At 43.1% G+C, this 24,878-nt stretch overlaps 1 protein-coding gene across 2 annotated transcripts in view; it reads right to left on the reverse strand.

The window, feature by feature from the left end:
* ubr3 (ubiquitin protein ligase E3 component n-recognin 3) overlaps positions 1–24,878 on the reverse strand; it is a 47,891-nt gene that overhangs the window by 14,060 nt on the left and 8,953 nt on the right. The window contains exons 15-30 of one of the 2 annotated variants that reach the window (XM_064944800.1): positions 24,757–24,809; positions 20,099–20,232; positions 19,884–19,969; positions 19,327–19,468; positions 18,341–18,437; positions 16,744–16,888; positions 16,486–16,590; positions 15,905–16,081; positions 10,500–10,945; positions 9,065–9,153; positions 6,754–6,903; positions 5,724–5,857; positions 4,766–4,876; positions 4,422–4,634; positions 3,980–4,116; positions 1,928–2,013 (exon numbers count right to left, since the gene is read on the reverse strand). In XM_064944800.1, coding sequence (XP_064800872.1) covers positions 1,928–2,013; positions 3,980–4,116; positions 4,422–4,634; positions 4,766–4,876; positions 5,724–5,857; positions 6,754–6,903; positions 9,065–9,153; positions 10,500–10,945; positions 15,905–16,081; positions 16,486–16,590; positions 16,744–16,888; positions 18,341–18,437; positions 19,327–19,468; positions 19,884–19,969; positions 20,099–20,232; positions 24,757–24,809 — 2,305 coding nt within the window. The remainder of the gene's footprint in view (positions 1–1,927; positions 2,014–3,979; positions 4,117–4,421; positions 4,635–4,765; positions 4,877–5,723; positions 5,858–6,753; positions 6,904–9,064; positions 9,154–10,499; positions 10,946–15,904; positions 16,082–16,485; positions 16,591–16,743; positions 16,889–18,340; positions 18,438–19,326; positions 19,469–19,883; positions 19,970–20,098; positions 20,233–24,756; positions 24,810–24,878) is intronic. The other variant, XM_064944801.1, reaches the window with a different exon arrangement.

Raw genomic sequence — 24,878 nt, forward strand, 5'->3', positions numbered from 1 at the left:
CCAGTGCTGCAATGTGGACCTTCGGGTGAGTTGGCTCACACGGCTGTCAAAAACTAGAGCAACACTGCCCTCCACAGCTGACACATGGCTGCAGCAGGATACGACACAGAGGTCGAAGGAGGTGAGTGACTCTGCTTCAGTCCCTCCGTCTGTCAGATGGGGTTAGAGTCCCTCCACCAGAGAACGAAGATATGTGAAGTGTGACACTGTGGTAGGAAGGATCGCCAGTCAATGCCCTTCAAGCTGGCAGGGGACCAGGCTTCAATTGTTGCTCGCATGGCTAACACCTCTTCCATCAGTCAGCCCCTGCCTGGTATGTGCCTGTTCTCCTCTCCCAGTCTGCTGCGATGTTCTGTACCCCCCAGCCACACGGTCTGACAGCAACAATAGAGAGGTATTCAGTTTGCCGTCAGATATTGATCTGGCTCTGCTTTCTATTAAAGCTCATGCTATTTGCTATGATCTTTACCCCCCACACTTGTTATCCCTCCGATATAGATTTGTAATGGCTGTGTGACTTATGTTGGGATTAGATTACTTTTACACCCACCCCCCTACGGACAAACACTTCAAATGAGAAATTCTCTTGGACACATCTCATCGTGATAGGCAGACACCTACCATAACAGTATTGTATTGGACGTTGAAGGCCATCTTCCCTGTAAAGACCACTTCACGAGACTGGCCTAATTCAAAAATGTCAGCTATACCAGAGGCGAGCCATTTGAAGGTGGACTCTCCACAGTTGATTTAATGCAAGAGACCACCGGCTCCACTCTCCAGCACATGACATCCTCACCAGCTAAACGATAAAAGTGCCTTGTGGGATATGGGCTTAGGAACCCCCTTGGGTTGTAGTAGTTAGCGCATGTCCCCTGTACCCTCTTCCATGTCCCATTCCCTACGAAGAGGCAACACTAATGTACTGCAACTGAGTAAATGTGGCCGCCGGCGTGGCTACACAAGTAATGTAGCTCAGAAAACGGCAGTCCTCTAGTGTGAAATCTCTTTTTCCCCACTCAAGGGTGACAGGCGTCTCACTAGAGCAGAGAGCAGCCCGAATTTATTGGCACTAAACAGACTAATTAAACAGAGCAGGAAAAGGGACTGCTCTCATCCCCAGGCTCAGCTCTGATAGAACATAATGTTTAACACATTAAAAAAGGTCAAGTTCAAATGACAGACTAAGTAGAATCAAGGAGAAACACCGTGGGCATCTCGAGTCGACCATCCAAAAATCAGAGCCTCGCATCTTTGTCTGTATCTCTGAGCATAAGTGTGTGTCGTCCTCCAAATTGACCACCAATGTCGGAGGCTTGGTCTTCGGCATTGTTGTCACCGCGGGCAGAGTCACCGCTCAAGATGGAAACATCACTCGGTCTTCATTTCCAGTCCACCCCAGAGTGGACACCCTTGCCACACAATCAACTAAAACAGCACTTGACACGTTTGTCTGCTTCATTAACCCTGACGGCAGAAAGCTTCGGCAGCAGCATCTCTCCTTCCCTACCACTGATAAATCGACAATCTTTACCAATGGTCCAACAGTTACATGGACGAGCGGCTTCAATCTCACCTCAGACACCGTATTACACAAGGGACGTTGGGACAAGGCTTCCCACCACATCAGATTCCATCAAGTCCCCATAAATCAGCCTAAATTCCAAAGGTCCTTATCGTAAAAGAACAAAGACTAAAATGCTTCATACTAATTAATCTCTTTGAATCTAAAAAAAAATACTTCAAACTGTTGGTGTATGAAACATGGGTCAATGGCTTTACACAAGGTCAACTTCGGATGTACACAATAGCTTAGTGGTCAAGTAGTGGGCAACACACTTCATATAGCACTGAGTTGACAGAAGGAGGCTTCATGCATGTTAATCTAGTGAGAAGCAAGGCGAGGGGAGTGGTGTATTGTACTCACTGAGACAGGAGCGCTTGGCTGCAGCACTGGCTCCTCCAGAACACAGGTTACCTCCACGGTGCACCAGCTCCAGCTCCAGGTTTGTCCTGAGGAAGCAACCATTACTAAGCACACACACACAGTCAACTGCTAGAGCTTAGTAGGACAAGAGGAAGATTTTGGGGCATTTTCACAGCCATTTTTTAGCTCAGGCAGTCTGACAGGAGTTTTCCCCCCCAATTCAGAAACAGGACAGTGGACTATTAACGTTCCTTCATGTCATCTACCTGCTATTGCAGTAGCGACCTAAGACGGGAGGGCTCGTAGCGACCTAAGACGGGAGGGCTCGTAGCGACCTAAGACGGGAGGGCTCGTAGCGACCTAAGACGGGAGGGCTCAACTAGCAAATTATCACCAATATCTGGTGAGGTTACTGACTACTGGCTTTCCCTCTATTCACCCGTTTTATAAGAAACATCAGATATAGAAGACGTAGCAGACATTAGCTGTTGTGTTTGTACCAGCTATTTCATATAAATAACAAAGAATTTAAAATAGCTAGTCCATTGGCATAAAAGCTGTTCCATCCAGTTTCCCTTGTATAATCTCGGCTGTGAATTTCCCATGCATATCCAAACACATTTCACTTAATATTTCAATTTCTGCAACCAAATAAAGAAAAAAAATGAAGACCATTAGAGAAAAAAAATTGATATTGAAAGCAGATAGGTGTCGCATAAATTAGACTGAACAGTGGTTGTTTTGATCCTGGCACTGGACGTTTCCTCCCATAGGCTGGGGAGGCGGGGGGCAAATCCTCGGGCTTCCCGGGAGAAAAAGCAATTTCACATAGATAATGCAGCCATGCCGAGCTTCATCTGGCTGCTACTGATAAGAACGCCCTTCTGACAGAGGAATTTTCCACTGCTCAGGCAATTTGTGCTGTTCACTGAAATTGTGAAAGCCAACAGGCACCCAGACACAGGGAGCAAGGACTTCTCTCTGCAGGGCACAGGTTGAGAGAAAAAAGGTGAGGGGGAGAGGGGCATGGGGAGGGGGAGGAGACTGGGAGGGGCCAAGGGCATCCCACAACCCTTTGCCTATGGTGAGAGAATAGAAATGACGGTTCCATTCTCTAGTCCCTGTAACGCTTTATCAATTTCAGACCATGATAAAAGCGTCATTTAATGTCATTTAGAGGAGCGTGTCCAAAGAAGAAAGATTTGGGCTCCAACACAGGAAGCGACAAAACTGTGAATAAGTACTCTGGAGAAAAAGAGCTCGAAAATCAGTCGGAGAGGCAGAGCAATAAACCCATACAGTCAGAGGTAATAAAGGATGGTGGAACCAACCAGTCAATACCATTTTACTGCAGCGTCAACTGACAAAGCTGCCAATGTTGCTTAGAGGAATTTCCAGCGACACCTCCAGAAACCACACTGCAGTACAATCAGGGGTATGAATAAAGCCAATCAAAAGCGCCTTCACAGCTACCGAGCAACTTAAAAAAAAAAACACCAAGTAATCTATATATCCGGTGCAGTTACAAAGACTACAATTCAATACGCTCCAACTGTACACTACAGATACAAAAGCCTTTTCAAGCGGCCCTCCTCAAGCGAAGTGCGCTCAATGGATAAAAGCAACAAAACAGAAATACAACTAGGCTAAACTGAAGAAATGTTGCACTTCTCTTTCTGTGCCCAGTCATTGTAATGCAAGGCAGGGAGCTGGCTTTCAGAGCACAAAAGGAGAGGAGCAGACAGGCCAGGCAGCCAGTGTTTTAAAGTCAGAGTCAGTTGGCTGCATAACAGAGAGCAGTAGGAGGACCTCCCTGTCTGATTGGAGCACGCATAGGGGTCACTAGCAACAGGAACACAGGCCATTGCTCATCTCCCTGGCCTGCACGACTCACACCATAAGTTACCAGGTGCACTTTCACTTAGTCTCATGGAGCTGGAAATGGAAAATTCTTCATATGACTGTGATAAATGGAGTTTCTCTTTGGTTTCATTATTTTGAAGCATCTCAGAGGAGTCTGTGGTGACATTTTGACTGTGTCGTGTCCCTCACCTGGCCACAGAGTACATGAAGAGGAAGTCGTTGTCAGGGGAACCAGGGTTCTTGCCATAGTCCATGTACTTCCTCTGGGTGGTGTCCTTGATGTCCTTGATGACCGACTCCATCTCTTTACTCAGGTTGGACTCCGTCTGGAAGGGAAAGGTTGCAAAGTGACGAAGCAGGATCTCCATTTTGAAATGCTGTTGACTATGGTAATATTGACATAATGGCCACCTACATGTATGCAAATCATTGGGAGAGTACATGAAACAAACCAGAGCAAATGTTTGGCAGGAGATGATAGGTGAAATATGTATTGAGGCCAAAATGGAGTAACACCAAAACAGCTACAATACTGTTGGCGTCAGTCTCATTTGTCAGGAAGTGTTAAGGTGGAGTGATCGGGGTCAAGGGGATAGACTTGGGTGAAGAGGTGTATATCTCTCTGCCTTACAGTGGTGCTTACTGGGAAAAGCCCCAGCTGCTCCTGCAGGTCCTCCACCTCCTTCACCAGCACAGCGGTCTTCTTGTTGGTGGGCATGTGCCAGCTGACCACCTCGGTGCTCCGGCCCGGGCGGCAAGGCAGCACACTGTTGGCAAACTGTCTGCACAGCGGGCAGGTAAACTCGCCCTTATCCACAGAGAAGCCCTGCAGCACCTGGTCATTCTGGGTAAAACAAATATAGAAACTTTAAAAAAAAATGTTTTATGCGTGATTATTACAGGAAACAGGGCAGGTAGGACTGTCCTATGTTATGACCCTTATGTTAATCCATACTTTCATAAGGACACTCTTACCCGCAGAGACACCATGTAGGACTTGTGGCAGTCTATGTGCAGGGTGTGTCCACAGGTCTGCACATACACACCCCCCTGCCAGCCTATTGAGACCGACTGCAGACAGGAACTCTGCGAAACAGACAAGAGAACAGCTCAAAACAAATAAGAGTCTCTTAAGTTCCATAACGGTAGAATGGAAACCACAGGGGGTTGGTGGCACCTTAATTGGGGAGGACGAGCTCGTGGTAATTGCTAGAGCGGAATGAGTTGAATGGTATCAAATATATCAAACACATGGTTTCCACACACGTCGTTCCGGACATTATTATGAGCCGTCCTCCCCTCAGCAGCCTCCTTTGACAGAAATATATACAAGAAGTTGATTTAACTACATTTCTACAGCATTTTTATGTGCGAAAAAGCCAGGAGGAGCCTTTTCTGGAGAAAGAGACAAGAAATGGCAGAACAGCAGTGCAGCTAACACCCGAAGACCGTTACAGTGTTTCTTTGTCACGCGGACTAACTGCCTCAGCACTCCTAGAGAGGGGTAGAGGTGGAGTGAGGGAGGAGAAGCTCTGTCAGGTCGTCTTAATCTTCCATGCCTGATTCTCTCGGTTTTCTGGCTGCTGGAGTCTGGAGCTGCTGACAGACTGGCAGGCTGGAACACTTGGCTGGGGGCTGGGCTGCTGAATCACCTGAACCCAGCTCAGGAGGAAAAGGTTCAACATGCATGATGGGAATCCACCCTTTATGTGCATAAAACAGGCTTAGAGAAAGACTTCAGAAAAATGGCAGTGCTTACATCAAAACGCTTCCCTGTGTGTTACAGTTGAGGTTGAGCCTTTACTAGCTAGATCCAAGCCAAGGACACAAGGGAGAAGTAGAGGACATTTTTTTTTTTTTAAAGGAAGGAAAGAGTACGAGGTAGAGAGAGTGTGTGTTTAAGTGACTGGGTTTTTCCAGTCAAGACACCTACATCTTTGAAGAAGCGTTGCATGAGAGCGAGTCTGACGTCGTGAGCCGCCCCGCACGTGTCCGCTGGGTAGATGTGCTCATCGTCAGTGGTAGGCAGTTTCTTCGTCTCGTCACTCTTGCATCGGTGTCCCAGCACTGAAACAAAAATCAGAGCACGGGGGCTCGCAGTGAGTGACAATGAGCTTTATTATAAATGTATTAGCATGAGTAATGAGCTCTCAGATTCCCATTTATAGATCTCCATAACATTTATATAAAACAATCAAGGGCAATGATTGCTTGGAGAACACATCACATTTTAGGAGTGCCTGTAGTCAAACGCAGATGTTTTCCCCTTCCCACATCGGGAACAGAGGATAGTGACTGATACGTCAGTTGATAATGACAGCTAATCTCCCGAACATCCACTCAGTAAATCAGTGGCAGTCTGGGATTTTTTTCTTTTTCTGCTTCAAATGATTAAGGCTTCCCATCTATGAAAAGGACAATAAATATCTGACAGATAATTAACTTAGTGTTTACATTGTCTTTTGAGAGGCGTAATATGAAATAGCAGGTGGCAGATCATATAAGGTGTTCTTTTGATCTTGAGGCAACGAGCGTTCCCAAACCGCAACTAATTGCTAATCAATCATGCCGTCTATTTTCATGACAGTGAATGATCCTGTCCGGCAGCACGGCATAGAAAGGCAGTATGAAAACTCGGCCAGGGATCAACATGAATGATAAATGAGCCAATTAAAACAACAGCTAACCTGCCTATTAAAATGTGATTTTCCAATATGCTGGTGCTAAGCTGCCATGAATAACAGTGTATCTTTAAAAACAGGCAAGGGCTGTGCTAAGGGGGAAGTAGATTTTCATATCAATGAAATACACTACCTTTAAATTTGACTCTGTATTGCTAGTTCATTTTGTAGGTGGTTGAAATTGAACAACAAAATCAGGACAGTGGTAAGACAAAAGGCAAACGGTGTAGGCCATTAATTCAGATGTGTGACACACTGAGGGGGGATACAGTGCCGTAGTACCTGACGATGCCTGAAGGAGAACCACCAGGCCAGTGGGCCGGTCCTCAGTGGAAGGGCCACTCTGGCCACAGATCACACAGTCATAGAGGACCTCAGACTCCATCACCTCCGAGGCACCCAGGTCCATAGCTGCTTCAGCATCCGGGGATTCTGACAGGCACAAAGGGTTACTCTTGGGTCTTTAATAAAAAGACTTGATTAATACCACATTCAAAAGCTTGCTCAGAAATGCTGGACATGTATCATATCTAGATAATATGTTGGAGCTGGATAGAAATTGTGCATTCTTAACAGGTTTTCTGATCAATTGACATTAAACTAACAGCGAGAAGACACATTGGAATAAAACGTTTGGAGCGCAGAGAAGATATTGGCAAGCAATATGCAAAATTAAAATATAAAAAAATAAAAAAACTTTAGGAAGGTAATGTGGGTAACGCTAACTCCGAGCAAATCAATGACTAGTTCTATTAGAGTGAAGCAAACACGGGTCTTGACATTTTCACTTTGGTGAAAAAGCATGTATTTTTCCCAAATACAGGATGAGAGAGGGTGGGTAAAGAGGGTAGGCATTGACAAAAGAACAGGAGGCTTTCAGACAACCTTGTCACTACATTAGTACGCACATTACCACTCCACCTAATGTGTGCATTAGAGCACCACTCACTGTACTGGAAAGGAATACAAACATCACTGTGCCTAGCATCAATGCTTCCAATAACCACACTTCAGCTCTCTGCTTCTTCTGTCCAAGGGATTGGCATGGCAATAGAGATTAATTACTGATGTGAAATTAGTTTTAAAATGTTAAAGACCGTGTTCAATTTGAACAGTAAAGTTTGCGTAGAAATGTCAACCCATGTTGGAATTGATTTATTGCTTCAGGGTGCAATATGATCTCAGGAGAGGTCAGCGTGTTCCAGGGGAAATAAACAGTTTGCATTAGATGTCAATGAACAGCTCAGGCCTCAGGCCCTCAGTATACACAGCACACACACAGAGCTGGAGAAGGGCTGGGAGACAAGGACACCCGTGTTGCTATGCAGGACTACTGCCTTGCTAAGTTGCTATGCTATTTCTCTCTACTACACACACACACGTAAAATCCTATAGTCAATATTGTAGCGTGATTGTCGGTACAGCTAACTCTATTTAAAAGCAGCACCGGGAGATTAATGTTTGAACAGATGCTCTTACTGTTGGACAAATTTGTCCGGTAAATATTCCAGTGCAAATATTTATATTATCTGGGACCTTTGATTTTAATATGTGAAACAAATGTAGCCCATGAGAGGTCAAGATCATTCTTTATACTGATAAGATACAAACACAAGCTAAATCCTTTCAATAAATGTGGGTTAATGTCAGCCCGGACACCTACAAAAAAAAAATCTGAAACATAGTGAAAGTACTAACTCAAAACACAGTCTTAGCTGTGGTAGATTTCTTCAATGGCAGTGCACATTCTCCATGTATATTGTTAAACCATACAGCCAATTCATTTAGTTGTATTACATCTTTTGACAAAATTAGAAAAAACACAATGAAGTTAATGATCATCTCTCTGTCTGCCCCTAGTTGTGCCAGTAGAGGTATGTGAGGTGGATGTTGTGTATGTGAAACTTGTAGCCAGCCAGCCAGGCAGCAGTCTGCCTGAGGGAGATTAGAGAGAATTCCCAAATGGCACCCTATTTAGTTTATAGTGCACTACTTTTGACCGGGACCCATAGGACTCTGGTAGAAAGTAGTGCACTATATTGGGGAAAGGGTGCCATTTGGGATGTAGCCCTGCACACAAGGCTTCCTAGCCTGCTCAGCCGGAGGCCCATCCGTAGCCCTGCCTAAGTGCTCCCTCTGATCAGAGACCATTATTCATCCACTAATCACACTGTGTCAGGGTGGTCCCTGTGAGTCCATCCCACTATTAGTGCTTTGATCCGCTGTGCCCTCAACCAGCACGGCTCCAGTCTCAGAGGAGTGCTTCCCTCTCATTGCTCCTAACAGGCCTGGGGAAACCAGGGAGGCCTGAGGGCTGTGGCCAGTGTCACCTTGCCACATTGAAAAATAAATAAAAGCAAAGCTGTATTTTTTTTTTTTAGTTTTTACTTTCCTTCAAGGACTATAATGGAACGTGTGCACAATACGTCCTCAACAATAGTGGAGTCCACTTTAAAGTTATAGAGAACCAGGCCCTGTATCCAAGTGCTAGAATATAATAGCACACCATGTACTAATATATTGTCAGATTTGTTACATCTAAAAGCTTGGAAAGGTTCTGAATAATCAACTTTCCTGTGGGGTCACTCCTTACCGACATCCATGGCCGTTTCCATGAAACTCTTCTGTCTGGAGGCAAACTCAGCCAGTAGCTTTTGCTGTCTCTCTCGAGCCCTCTGACGCCTGAAAGACCAGTAAAAACTCAACTTAGCATAGAAGACTACATAGAAAATTGTCATCATGATACATCAGTCAAACAATTTTATGTAACTGTCAAAGTGTTGCATAGCGTGGAAAGTCTGAAACCACCACACAAAAACAAATAAACATCCTATCGCGCTATTCAAATCAAAATGTACTTAAAATAGAGTGCCGAGGCATATGGCCCAGACTTCCATTATTTTGATGCAGGAGTAATGCCTATTCTCTACACACTGAAGGGGTTAACCCATCTCTATAGCAACAGCTTCTGTGGGTAAGTGGAAACGCTTGGTTTTATATAACACTGAAAGCCCTTCTCTCAATGACTAGCCATTAAATCACCACTACTCACCCACCAGTGCATTCTCATTTCCAGAGTGACTGTCTGACCGTCACAGATGCTCATTTTCCCCCTCAGACGCTACCACAAAGGGATACTATAAAGCCCTCAAACTCAACTCTGGAACCTCAAAGCCAGTTCCACTACCCTTTTCCATTGTTCCCCGGTAAAAAAAAAAAAAATCAGGGACTGATTTAAACCTGGGACACCTGACAGGTGTAATTAGTTATCAGGTAGAAAAGAAAACAAGCAGGCTCCGGACCTCGTAGGGTAAATGTTGAACACACGTGGTAAAAAGTGTAAGATGAACTTTGCAGCATTTGGACACAATACATACAAAGTAAGAGTCTGATTGGAATGAGGTTACAGTATGTGACTGGGTGCAGGGCTGGCAAGGGGATTATTTCCCTGACTGTAGCGTCTGTGCAGACTTCCAGAGAGCAGGGTTGAATGTAAATAGAGACCCCTAATAAGAGGACATAAACAAATGGTGACAGGAGTGCCACAGCTCAGTAATTCCCACTGACAGCTTCAGGGGCACAGACGGCCCGCCTGAGAAATGTGCGGCATCCCTTTCCGCTTTCCTCTGCCATTGGCTGGCCCACAGTCGCCCTGGCACCACCGCGAGCGAGAGATGCTACCTTTGTCTTTGTCTGCAGGTCTAGTCAACCCAAAAATAGGTCATCATGGAGTGCTTATAGCTCATTCCATCATCTTTAGGGGTGGGAATAGAATAAGGATGTTGTGGCCGGTGAATGTGAGCGGAACTGCCAAATCCGGCTTCATCTTCATTTCAAAACAGACTCCACAGTGGGGTGAAGGGGGATTTACAGAACACAAATTCCCTCTGCAGAAGCCCTTTGAATAACTTCAAAAGATGGTCTCATTTCAAAAGGCTAATAACCTTTTAAAATTGTATTAATTTAAAAGTGGTACAGATAAGTTGGTGTTCATGGTTTTGCAAACAGGACAGGAGCCTGTAACAAACCTCTCGTCCTTGTCCATGGTCTTCTTGTCAGTGGGGCTGTTCTTCTTGGGAGCGACGGGAGGAGAGACCTTCCCACAGATCTCCTGGATGCTGCGCTTGCTCTGGCGGCTGCGCGTGGCCGCCTTGGTCAGGATGCGCTCGATGGCGGTGATGCCATCCCCGTGGGCGTGGTTGTTGGTTTCCATATCCTCCAGCCAAGTGGCCGACAGAGAGTTCTGCTTGGCCGACAGCTTCTGGTGCAGCTTGATGAGCAGGGAGAGCATGCTCTCGCGGATCTCCAGGATCTCTGTGACCAGCTGGGGAGGCGTGCCGGGCGGGACCCAGCGTGTAGAGCTGCTCTTGGGCCTCACCACCTGGCTGGCCTCGGTGCTGCTGCGGTTGATGATCTCCTGGAACTTCCTCCTGCGCTCTGCCACCAGGCTGAACACCTGCGCCTCCCGGACGTTCTACAACAGCAGAAAAACACGAGATCTCTGACACACACTTTCCCAAACCTGCAGTTCAAATAAATGGCACTCACTAAATACATGCAGATGATGTAAGCCGTTACATAACCAGCAGAAATACTCTAATCGGATTAGATACTTTTGAAGAAATAGATTAGTTCTAGCATTACTTTCGAATTCAGAAAGAATGTTTATATTTATTTTTTTAAAGTTAAGTTTGTTTCCTGCCTGAGCAAGTGACCACAAGTCAGCGACCACTATGACGACACACCAAATGCATTTTGATGGATCACAGGAAAAGAACAGGAATAGGCTTTTGAAGGCAAAAGTCCAAGATTGGAAAACCTATGGTGCAACTAAGATTATACATCCAAGTTGAATAACCGATTGGAGATAAGGACGACAGCAGTGGTATAGCCTACTGGTGATACAGATATCACTTATTATTGACATGTACATAGCGAAATTATGTGAATCACACTGCTGCTTTCTAATTTTGCACCTTACGGATTGTGGATGGCTGTATATAAAATGTATGAGCATATTTTAACCCAATAATGATTGAATTGAAGAAGTTTAAGCTGCCTATCACGCATGATGTTTGTGACCAGCGTACAGCCAGTGAAAAATGAGCACTTGCAACAGCTGCAATGTGGATCCCAGCCTATGGAATAAGGTAGTTCCTCCCTTCTAAAGTCTGTGGTATTGTGCTACACACTGTCAAATTATTTTAATAAGATGTTGGGGGAGGGGGGTGCTAAGATGATATGGAATTGTTTTAAGATGGCCAATTATTTAATTACAACACAAAAGTTGACACTAATTAAACATTTAATGTAAATTGCTTTACTATTTTCTACATTGTAGAATAATAGTAAAGACATCACATATGGAATCATGTAGTAAACAAAAAATATATTTTTTAAAGTGTCACACAAATCAAAATCTATTTCATATCTGAGATTCGTCAAAGCAGCCACCCTTTGCCTTGATGACAGCTTTCAACACTTGGCATTCTCCCAACCAGCTTCATGAGGATTGCATTTCAATTAACAGGTGTGCCTTGTTTAAAAAAAAGGTACATTTGTGGAATTTCTTTCCTTCTTAATGCATTTGAGCCAATCAGTTGTATTGTGACAAGATACCAAATAAAGCTAAGTCCATATTATGGCAAGAACAGCTCAAATAAGCAAAGAGAATTGACAGTCCATTATTTTAAGACGTGAAGGTCAGTAAATGTGGAAAATTTCAAGAACTTTTAAAGTTCCTTCAAGTGCAGTCGCAAAAACCATCAAGCGCCATGATGAAACTGGCTCTCATGAGGACCGCCACAGGAAGACCAAGAGTTACCTCTGCTACAAAGGATAAGTTCATTGGGGCTAACAGCCACAGAAATTGCAGGCCAAATAAATGCTTCACAGATTTCAAATAACAGACATCAACTGTTCAGAGGAGACTGCATGAATTAGGCCTTCATGGTCACCAAGGACACAAATAAAGAGAGACTTGCTTGGGCCAAGAAACACAAGCAATGGACATCAGACCGGTGGAAATCTGTCCTTTGGTCTGATGTGTCCAAATTTTTGATTTTTGTTTCCAACCCCTGTCTTTGTGAGACGCAGAGTCGGTGAACAGGTGATCACCGCATGTGTGGTTCACACCGTGAAGCATGGAGGTGGGTGTGATGGTGCTTTGCTGATGCCAGTGATTATTTAGAATTCAAGGCACACTTAACCAGCATGGACACCACAGCATTCTGCAGCGATACGCCATCCCATCTCGTTTGCACATAGCGGGACTATCATTTGTTTTCCAACAGTACAATGACCCAACACACCTCCAGGCTGTGAAAGGGCTATATGACCAACAAGGAGAGTGATGGAGTGATGCATCAGATGACCTGCCCTACATAAATCACCCGACCTCAACCCAATTGAGATGGTGAAGGAAAAGCAGCCAACAAGTGCTGAACATGTGTGAAGTCCTTCAAGACTGTTGGAAAAGCATTCCAGGTGAAGCTGGTTGAGAGAATGCAGAGTGTGCGCAAAGCTGTCAAGGCAAAGGGTGGCTACTTTTGAGACTCTACAATAAAATATATTTTGATATGTTTAACACTTTTTTTGGTTCCTAGATGATTCCATGTGTTATTTCATAGTTGAGGTCTTCACTAGTATTCTACAATGTAGAAACAAGTACAAATAAAGAAAACCCTTGAATGAGTAGGTGTTCTAAAATGTTTGACTGGTACTGTACATAAAGTATTCAGATTCCTTGAATTTTCCACATTGTTACGTTACAGCCTTATTCTAAAAAAAAGAAGAAAATACATTTAAAAAATAAAAAATACAAGGGACCACTTAAACAACACAATGTAACTCCAAGTCAATCACACTTCTGTGAAATCAAACTGTCCACTTAGGAAGCAACACTGATTGACAATACATTTCACATGCTGTTGTGCAAATGGAATAGACAACAGGTGGAAATTATAGGCAATTAGCAAGACACCCCCAATAAAGGAGTGGTTCTGCAGGTGGTGACCACAGACCCCTTCTCAGTTTCTATGCTTCCTGGCTGATGTTTTGGTCACTTTTGAATGCTGGCGGTGCTTTCACTCGTGTTAGCATGAGACGGAGTCTACAACCCACACAAGTGGCTCAGGTAGTGCAGCTCATCCAGGAAGGCACACCAATGTGAGCTGTGGCAAGAAGGTTGCCAATCCGTGTTGCTTCCGAAGTGGACAGTTTGATTTCACAGAAGTGTGATGGACTTGGAGTTACATTGTGTTGTTTAAGTGGTCCCTTTATTTTTTTGAACTAATAAATAAATAAATAAATAAATATAAATTATATAATATATATTTTATTATTATTAAAAGAAACACACTTCCCCATAATGACAAAGCAAAAACAGGTTTAGGAATTTTAGCAAATGTATTAAAATAAAACTGAAATAGCACCCAAGTATTCAGAACCCGTACTCAGTATTTTGTTGAAGCACTTTTGGCAGCAATTACACCCTAGTCTTCTTTGGTATGACACTACAAGCTTGGCACACCTGTATTTGGGGAGTTTCTCCCATTATTCTCTGCAGATCCTCTCAAGCTCTGTCCGAGAGAGCTATTTTCAAGTCTCTCCAGAGATGTTCCATCAGGTTTAAGTCCGGGTTCTGGACTGGTTGTTGTCGTGTTGCGAAGGTGAACCTTCACCCAAGTCTGAGGTCCTGAGCACGTTTTCATCAAGGATCTTCCCCTCAATCCTGACTAGTCCCCCAGTCCCTGAACACACCACCACAGCATGATGCTGCCAGAGTTCAATCTTGGTTTCATCAGACCTCAGAATCTTATTTCTCATGGTCCGAGAGTGCTTTAGGTGCCGTTTGGCAAACTCCAAGCATGCTGTCATTTGCCTTCTGAGGAGTGCCTTCCATCTGGCCACTCCATCTGGTGGAGTGCTGCAGAGATGGAAGAACCTTCCAGATGGACAACCGTCTCCACAGAGGAACTCTGGAGCTCTGTCAGAGTGACCGTCGGGTTGATGGTCACCTCCCTGACCAAGACCCTTCTCCCCCGATTGCTCAGTTTGGCCAGGCGGCCAGCTTTAGAGTCTTGGTGGTTCCAAACTTCTTCCATTTAAGAATGGAGGCCACTGTTCATGGGGACCTTCAATACTGCAAACATTTTTTGATACCCTTCCCCAGATCTGTGCCTCGACACAATCTGGTCTTGGAGTTCTACGGAGAATTCCTTCAATTCCACATAGAACCAACTTTGTTGGTTTTAAACGGCCTAAGGGGCAGTTAACCTTTAACGGGAAGTAATCAGATTAGAGTTTGGGTAAAACAATCCAAAAGTTATGTTACTGATTACAATTTGACAACTAGTAACGGATTACATTTAGAAAGTAACTTGCCCAACACTGCACAGCAAACATAAAGTCACATTAAACACCCTTATAAAATAAAAACTCAGCTGACCTTTCAAGAGAAGCTCAGAGTGCTAGTTCATATGCTTAGAGAAAATTCAACCCCCTAACTTTAAAATTATTTTATTTTTTTTAACGCTTGTGATTAACCCAGACAAAGGACCGGAGCACAGTTAAATAAACCTACATCATACAGCCCTGTCGGAGCGCCACCAATCAAAGTCACGTGCAGTTAAAGAGCATTTCCCCAGACTCACATGATACTGAACAAAAATATAAAAATGGATTTTGCTGAGTTACAGTTCATGTAAGGAAATCAGTCAGTTGAAATAAATTCATTAGGCCCCAATCTATGGATTTCACATGATTGGGCAAGGGAACAGCATTTGAGAGAAATTAGCTTTGTGCGTATGGAACATTTGTAGGATCTTTTATTTCAGCTCATGAAACATGGGACCAACACTTTACACGTTGCATTTATATTTTTGTTCAGTGTAGTTTCAGCAGTCAAAAGGGAAACCCCATCAGAGCACTAAAACAAACCAAGGCAGAGTGCAACCTCAATGACTAAAAATCATAAGACACACAAATATAACAGAGGAGAGCATAACGTAGACATGAGGTTTTTCACACAACGGTCAGAACAGAACACACTCCAAGGCTCTGAGGAAATCAACCAGGTCTTCCTCTTCTTAATATGACCAAACAAACACTCCAATGCAAACAGCTACCTCTCTCCAATTCCCTGTCAGACGCCTGGAATTCTGTGAAGCAAAAGTACGGCAAACCAACATACGTAAAATGCTTCTCAAACATGACCCGCCAAAGAGCAACCTCTCCACATCAGGAAGAGGATATGACAGGCTACATAATACAAAAATAACCAATATACCAAACGCATTGAACGAACAATATACCTTATCTACCCGGAGGCAAGCAATTCTGAGCCCACTGAACATGAAATGTAGTATGAATACATAAGTAGTGTCAGTACCGCCCGGTGTGCAGGCAGGGTAGAGACAGAGGTTTATCTGACCTGACCGAAGTTGGATGCCTCAGCGCTGGTGCTGGGAGGGGGATCTTTCTCCCTCTTCACCTCAGGGGCAGTCTCAGGCACCCTCACCCTCACGTAGTTGATGACATGGTGCAGGTTGGACAGGAGGTTGGTGCCTGGGAACCAGCTGTCATGGCAGTGCTCCTCAATGCAAGGCTCCTAGTCACAGTACATGAGACAGATTAAATGTGAAGAACACCTTGATAGTTTAAGTTTTATTAAGGGACTAACTAACACGTTGAGAGCTTGGGACTATAAAAAGGAGACTATCTGCAAAATAAATGATTGAGATAATTGGTTTTAAAGTTCTGAACCTTCATTAGTTTTAAAAACAGTGTGAACTATTTTTTATCTAATAGTCTTTTGAACTTACCATGAATTGGGGTATTTAGAGTACCATATAGGTAGATCAGTGCCCAGAACGAGGCTATGTCAATAGCACAACTTTGACAAAAATGCAGATAGAACCTAAACTCACGACATGCTACCAACAATGTATTTTTTTAAATGTTGTCTTCAAGTGGCTAAAGGTCAGATAGTGATCAAGCCAGTATACATCTTACCTCATCCTCCTTGTCCTCTTGAACCTGGTTGTCCAAGCCCAGCTCAATCAGGTAGAGCACCATGCACAGAACATGCTCAGACATGTTGGAGTGATCCAGCCAGATCTAACACAAAACATAGTTCTGCCAAATTCAAATCATAGTGCAATCTCACCATCAGTTATATCAAACAATTACATTTTGAATGACAGGTGTTTTTTTTGCATGACAAAATAAGCCATGAGTAATATGAATGAAGAGAGCAGTTGGAAGGGTCACCTTGTAAAGCAGAGTGAAGATGACAATGTGAAGAGTCTTGCAGTGCAACAGCCTGTCCAGGCCTTTGTAACATGGGTGCAGAGGAGTCCTCTCTTTGTACGGTGGCCATGGATTCCCTGTCGTGTGCATCCCAGACTGTTTCAAGCTGGGTACAACAACAACAAAAAAAAAATCAGGTCAATTCCATGCAGTAATACAGTCAATTGAAAATCACATTCAATAGGATATCCATTCAACATCACAAATGCATAGGTAATAATGTGACACTAAATCCTCTAGAGAAATTTACCACACAAAATCTTTCAGTCTACGCAATGGAACAGCCAATCGGGTGAAAGTGTCACAGTATTAGCCATGACAGGATTGTGGTTATATAAAATGTTGCCTGGCTGACAGGCAATCCATCATATTCAAACAGTGTGAACCAGTAACATAAGCCTGATGTCACAGACTGAGTTGGGGAAATAGCAACTTCAATATGCCTGAAGAGGGAAATAAGCTATCGAGTGGTCATGACATCAGGTGTACTACATTCCATACCAGAATAGTTTCTTTCAACGTGATGAAATGATAATCGAAAAATAACAAAACAGAAATGAAAACCAGGTATTTCTTGTTCAACATTGATAGAATTGCTTGGATATCTAAATTGCCTTTGTTCACTATAGCCTACATTTGGTTTTGAAGAAATCCTAGAGGAACAAAAGCCCTTAAATCCATTACCCATGTATGCTTTGCTTGCCCTTAAAGTGCCATTTCAAATGAAGAAATGCTGCCAGGAGGACACTTCCGTACATTCAGTTAGTTCACATCTTAAAAAGAGATCTTCAGGAAATTAACCTAACACTATCTCCTTCACCCCAACCATCACATTTGTCTTCGGAGACATCCAACCTAAATCTAACAGGGGAAGGATTTCCTCAATTCTATTACAGTTTGCCTTGAAATATTGATTTTACTCGACAGAGAACTAATTGGAACCAACCCCATCACTATGTTGGCCTAAACCCACTTTTCATTATGTTGGCCTAACCACCATTTTTCCTCCCTTCACCATGTTGGCCCAACCACCATCTTTCCTCCCTTCACCATGTTGGCCTAACCACCATCTTTCCTCCCTTCACCATGTGGTCTAACCACCATCTTTCCTCCCTTCACCATGTGGGTCTAACCACTCTTCATTGTTTGCCTAAACCACCATCTTTCCTCCCTTCACTATGTTGGCCTAAACCCCCTCCCTATGTTGGTCTAACCACTCTAAATTGTTTGCCTAAACCCTCTTCATTGTTGACCTAAACCCCCTCTTCACTGTTCGCCTGACCACTCTCTTCAAGGCCAGATGGGAACAGCGACCCTCTAACATTCAGCAGGGCATGACATCCACCCACTCAGTTTGGCATGGCTGTTGAAACATTACCATCCCAACTGTGGAACTGAACGAACCAGAACTATATAAAAAGACACTAAATGTACTGTTAAAATACATTTGTATTCATAAATAACCAGTCAAACCCTAACTACTCACATGCCTTGAAAAAAATTAAATAAACCATTCACTTCCAGGTGGAGGCGATGAGCTTAGTGACCATTAACTTACAATGCTGAGTATCTGTCCATTGCTGACTGGACATCACGACGGTAGACTGTTCTGAGAACCACCATGATGGGGTCAAACTCCTTCTCCCACACCTCCTCTAGAAAACAGAAAGAAATCCTTTAGGAACACCTGCTTAAAAAAAAATGTTATTTTTTTAAATAAAATAGCGACATAAAATTCATTCTTTTTTTTTTCTACTGAGCTATGAGAAAGTGGTGTTAAGCTGTGGAGTTGCAAAGACAATCTGATGCCTCCAATGACAAAACTAAACGCTGTTCTGATTGTTACCAGCCAACAGAAGAATCATATCAGCAGAAAATGGCCGCATAAAACAGATCGTATAGGTGAGGTCTCCATTAAAAAATACCCATTTAAAAAAACTGGACATTGAGCCAAAATGGCTCAAACGACAACAAAGTCACATGGCTGATATTAAGATAGGACACGTAATGAGACAAATCCTGATAGCATAAAACGCACAATTCTTTATAAGAGCCATTGACTTAAAAAATGCACAGGTCTCTGCAGGCAATGCCCTATATTTGGTAACAGGGGAGACAAAGCGTATAGATGTTACTGCCTGAAGGGCATCACAATAACAAAGACTTTCAGACGGACCTCGTTTTGATTTAGTCTTGTGAATTGTGCAAGTTACTAGTTCTGCACGGGTAGAACTATAGTCAACTGTGGTGCATGAGTGCCCTCTCAAGGCAGACTGGTGAAAAAGCGCCTGTGATTATGTTCAAATGGAAAGCAATACGCTTGGTGATGATCCAACAAAGCGTTTGGACAGCATTAGTCACACACCATAGCAAAACTTTTGCACCATAGTAAATAAAATGTTTTGCAAAAAGAAAAAAAAAAGAAAAGGACAACGAGTTCATTGGACAAACTCCGGGAGGTCCCTCCCTGTTAAGTTCCTATTTGCTTCCATTATGTAGCTAGTGAATTCACACCAGGCCATGAGATAAAAATGGACAACTTACCTTTAGGTGAGTACATGCCCTGCTGCATGGAACCCCCAGGTTCAAACACAGGGGCTTTGAAGTCAGCCACGGCAGACAGCATCTCCTCAAAGCTGCAGCTTCCTGGGACGATTCCACTCTTGGGGTTGGGATTCTCAGGAATCTGAATATTCACTTAAGGAAAGTATACACCTAGGCAAATGTGCAGCATAATAAATGTGACCCCAAAAATGTCAAATGCAAAGACTGTTGGCTGTGTGTTAAAAGATGCAACTTTACATCAATTAAACCAATCACAAGTAATAACAAGGGGAAGGTATGGTGAAAGCAAGGTGTTAGTGGTGCTTTTTCCAATTTGTAGAACAGGGACAACACATTGCCTTTGGTGAGTAATTACACATTCTAGCAAGGGAACAAACAAGGTTCTTCAGAAAATGTTACCATTGCCACTACAAAATCTGGAGACTAACAATCCAGCTACAAACTCAAATGAGTATCAAAGAGAAAATACTGACCACAGGTTAGGATATTCAATTAATTCTACTGTGAATTAAAGGCTGATAAGGCAGTGAGGATACGAGGTCCAAGAGTGAACTGTGGGTGCGGTCGTTCATACACAGTTGGGAGACCATCTCGGCTCTGAGAATCTCATCATCTGCCATGCCTATCAATGAGAGGGAGAAATATTCATTCATGCATCTACGGATAATGCCAATATAGTCAGGATGATAAAACATATTCAAATTGTTGTTCATGTACAATTTTATTCTCCCCTGAATGCATCTGCACCTACCCAAGTGAATGCGAAGACTGGACAAGATGACGAGAAACGTCAAGGCTCCCTCCAGCATTGGCCTCTCCTGCTCACCGTCCAGTGCTGCATTCTGGTGCACAGAGGCCATGGTCAAGAGGTCCACCACTTTGAATCTGTATATGAAATACATGTTACTGATAGAGCTGTTGCGGTGACCGTATTCCCACCACACAGGTAGCCATGAGCGCAGTCAAATTCCCCGTGACACGACCATCTCCTCGTATACACTCTGGACATGCGTTGGTAGTACCCAACTTGCTAACGACCTGGTGTTCAGGGCTCTATTGTCTCTAACAAATCTCTATGCAAATACAATCGAAAATTACAAACATTCACCATCAAAACAGTATCATGCTTTTTAAATCTCACCGCTAAGCTTTAAAAAAAATGTTGTACCTCACTGATAATTTGAAGGAAGAAGTTCACATGTTGAAAACATGGTCATTGTGGATGTTGTTTCAAAGACAAACAATGAAAAGGACAGCGCTAATGTGATGATTAATTCAAAGCATTAAAAGGCAGAACACCCGCAGACATAAGCTATGAGCCCAAGCCAGAAAAAATAAAAACGGAATTAAAATAATTGTGCCGTTATACAATACATAGCCTAAGATGTCTGGTCTAACCTATAGTCCAAAATTAAACTAATTCTAGTAAATTGTCATTGAGTGTGGACTGTATTATTATAATACACACACTGGATGGACTTGGTTACCTTATGCTACACTCCAAACGTTGGGAGAGAACATATAGGCCTAGGCAATGCCGTTGGTTCATTGATTGGGCAGGGCAGCTTATAGAGTTACATGCTGACCACACCGCTTGCGTCAAATGTGTTGCAAAATAAATGTACACATACATGTTATTCAAATCACAGCACCCAAAACGCTTGTGAGCGTCTGCGTAGCCAGGTGCTAAAATAGAACTTGGTTCTATTTGTGATGCTTGACGGGCTAGAAGTCCCACCTCATTGGTTTTTTGGAACATAAACCCACGTGTGTGATTGAAAGATGAACTGAGGTCCAAACTCCAGTCCGGTTGGTGGCGGTAATGCACCTTAAAGCTGGTTGCCAACCATATAAAGTTCAAAGAAGAAGCCTGAAGGAGGAGAGACTACTAGAAGCAAATTCAGTTTACCCTTTTATCTGTGGATTAATCGTCAGAGTAGAGGACCTTGTGCCTTTCAGGTAAAATAACAAAATCAACATGTAGGCGATGGCAGACGCGCGAGTGGTCCAGTCACCATGTCACCCTACAATTATAGTGAATTTGTATTTGAATAGCCAAGTAATTGGCTGGCATCACATTTAACTACAGAATCTCAAAACCGTGCGTTTCCATCTCCTCCCCTTTCTCGAGCACACAGAGATAGAGGCTATCAACAGTTGAATTGTTGTGTTGTGAAAATATGTTACTATTGATGTTCCCGAACAGATTTCACTTTGCTTCACAAATTAAGCACTGGGTAGCTGCAGGAACATGGTTGGAGATCCCATGGCATACAAGAGTTTGAGCAGAATGCAGGCTGCATGCTCCTTAAACAGTGGTTGATGCATGAAGTGAAATACGTGTTCTTATAAGCCCAGACATGTCTATGTGCAATCGTGTGAAAGTTGATGGTTGCCACTAAAAAAAGGATCCCAGCAGCTACTATATTTAGGCCAACCTGGTATGATTTAAACTGCAGGAAAGTGGCCTCCATTCGTTATTCGAGTACATACGGATAACATATTATTCTCCCTGCTCCTACCCATTTGATAAATGGGCCATTCATGCAACCCATATATGTTTTGATTTAAGACATGAAGGTTTGTATCATTCACAAAAAAAAAATCTAAATTCAAAAATCTAGCATATGGGACCTGTTTCAAATGATCACTTTTACACTCAACATAGCCACTTCAAATTAAACACTCACTCCTGAATGGAAAAAATATCCTTTCTATTTTATTCAGCTAAATTCAATTATATTATTCTTACAATAAAAACAAAATAATGGTACAGGACATAAGCATTATCTTGTCAGCTAAAGGAACTAGCTTACAGCCTATTGCATGGCACATAGCCAGATAACACACAGTAGGCTGACTCATTCGGTTATTCTGAAATATATTTTATTCATATCACAATGTTTCTTTAGACCTGCCTAAAATAAATAATGGATTTATTGTGATGGTGTATATTAAAAAGAATGACGTTCCGAAGGCGTGTATCAGCAGCTTGGAGATGCTAATTAACGGTCAATTACTATTCAACTGGTCAGGATGCACCATTGAGAGCATCCCGACCAGTTGCATCACCGCCTGGTATGGCAACTGACTAAGGCGCTACAGAGGTTAGTGCAAACGGCCCAGTACATCACTTGAGACCAAGCTTCCTGCCATCCAGGACCAACAGCTGAAGTCAGAAGTTTACATACACTTAGGTTGGAGTCATTAAAACTTGTTTTTCAATCACTCCACAAATGTCTTGTTAACAAACTATAGTTTTCATAAATCAGTTATGCACAAAGTAGATGTTCTGACAAGTCATTTTTCCAACAATTGTTTACAGACCGATTATTTCACTGTATCACAATTCCAGTGGGTCAGAAGTTTACATACATTAAGTTGACTGTGCCTTTAAACAGCCTGGAAGATTCTAGAAACGATGTCATGGCTTTAGAAGCTTCTGATAGGCTAATTGACAACATTTGAGTGAATTGGAGGTGTACCTGTGGATGTATTTCAAGGCCTACCTTCAAACTCAGTGCTTCTTTGCTTGACATCATGGGAAAACCAAAAAGAAAATCAGCCAAGTCCTCAAAAGAAATTGTTCATCCTTGGGAGCAATTTCCAAACGCCTGAAGGTACCACGTTCATCTGTACAAACAATAGTACGCAAGTTTAAACACCATGGGACCACGCAGCAGTCATACCGATCAGGAAGGAGACGCATTCTGTCTCCTGGAGATGAACGTACTTGATGCGAAAAGTGCAAATCACTCCCAGAACAACAGCAAAGGACCTTGTGAAGATGCTGGAGGAAACGGGTACAGAAGTATCTATATCCACAGTAAAACAAGTCCTATAGCGATATAACCTGAAAGGCCACTCAGCAAGGAAGAAGCCAATGCTCCAAAACCACCATAAAAAAGCCAAACTACGTTTTGCAACTGCACATGGGGACATAGATCGTATTTTTGGGAGAAATGCCCTCTGGCCTGATGAAACCAAAATATAACTGTTTGGCCATAATGACCATCGTTATGTTTGGGGGAAAAAGGGGGATGCTTGCAAGCCGAACACCATCCCAACCACGAAGCACGGGGTGGCAGCATCATGTTGTGGGGGTGCTCTGCTGCAGGAGGGACTAGTGTACTTCACAAAATAGATGGCATCACGAGGAGAGGAAAATGATGTGGATATATTGAAGCAACATCTCCAGACATCAGTCAGGAAGTTAAAGCTTGGTCACAAATGGGTCTTCCAAAATGGACAATGACCCCAATCATACTTCCAAAGTTGGGGCAAAATGGCTTAAGGACAACAAAGTCAAGGTATTGTAGTGGCCATCAAAGCCCTGACCTCAATCCTTCAGACAACTTGTGGGCAGAACTGCGAATAAGGAGGCCTAGAAACCTGACTCAGTTACACCAGCTCTGTTCGGAGGAATGGGCCAAAATTCACCCAACTTATTGTGGGAAGCTAACCTAAACGTTTGACCCAAGTTAAACAATTTAAAGGCAATGCTACCAAATACTAATTGAGTGTATGTAAACTTCTTACCCACTGGGAATGTGATGAAAGAAATAAAAGCTGAAATAAATCACTACTATTATTCTGACAATTCACATTCTTAAAATAAAGTGGTGATCCTAACTGACCTAAGACAGGAAATTTTTACTAGGATTAAATGTCAGGAATTGTGAAAAACTGAGTTGAAATGTATTTGGCTCAGCTGTATGTAAACTTCAGACTTCAACTGTATATAATAGGCGGTGTCAGAGACAAGGCCCAAAAATTGCCAGAGACTCCAGTCACCCATGTTATAGATTGTTTTCTCTGCTACCGCACGGCAAGCGGTGAGGAGCGCCAAGTCTCGGACCAAAAGGCTCCTCAACAGCTTCTACCCCCAAGCCATTAGACTGCAAAACAATTCATAAAAATCACCACCGGACAATTTACATATCCCCCTCCTTCCTCCCGTACATTGCTGCTACTCGCTATTTGTTTGTTACCTATGCATAGTCACTTCGCCCCCACCGACATGTAGAGATTACCTCAACGAGTCTGTGGCCCTGCACACTGACTCGGTACCGGTGCCCCCTGTATATAGCCTTGATATTGTGTTACTTTTTATTATAGCCTACTATTTTCTTCTTGAACTGCACTGTTGGTTAAGGGCTTGTAAGTAAGCATTTCACGGTAAAGTCTACACTTGTTGTATTCGGCGCATGTGACAAATAAAGTTTGATTTTAACTTGCATGACAATAAGCGTCTGACAAAATGTCATGACCGCCACAGCCCTAGTTACTGGTATTAAATTCTGTTTTGTTACATCTTGACTTTCAAAACTGGAGTTGTCAATGGGTGATGATAAACAAAGTCAATCAAGTTCAGCGAAAAATGACAAATTGCAACAGCTCAGACTATACCTCTCGAACACTGAAGAGATGAAGTAGTCGGGATCAAGCCTTGACGCACACACCTGTCGACAGATTGGGAAGAAAAATTATACAATGGAGTATATGGCATTCATAACAGTCCATAATGTTGT

The sequence above is a fragment of the Oncorhynchus masou genome, chromosome 29 (assembly GCF_036934945.1).
Source record: "Oncorhynchus masou masou isolate Uvic2021 chromosome 29, UVic_Omas_1.1, whole genome shotgun sequence".
Lineage (NCBI taxonomy): Eukaryota > Metazoa > Chordata > Actinopteri > Salmoniformes > Salmonidae > Oncorhynchus > Oncorhynchus masou.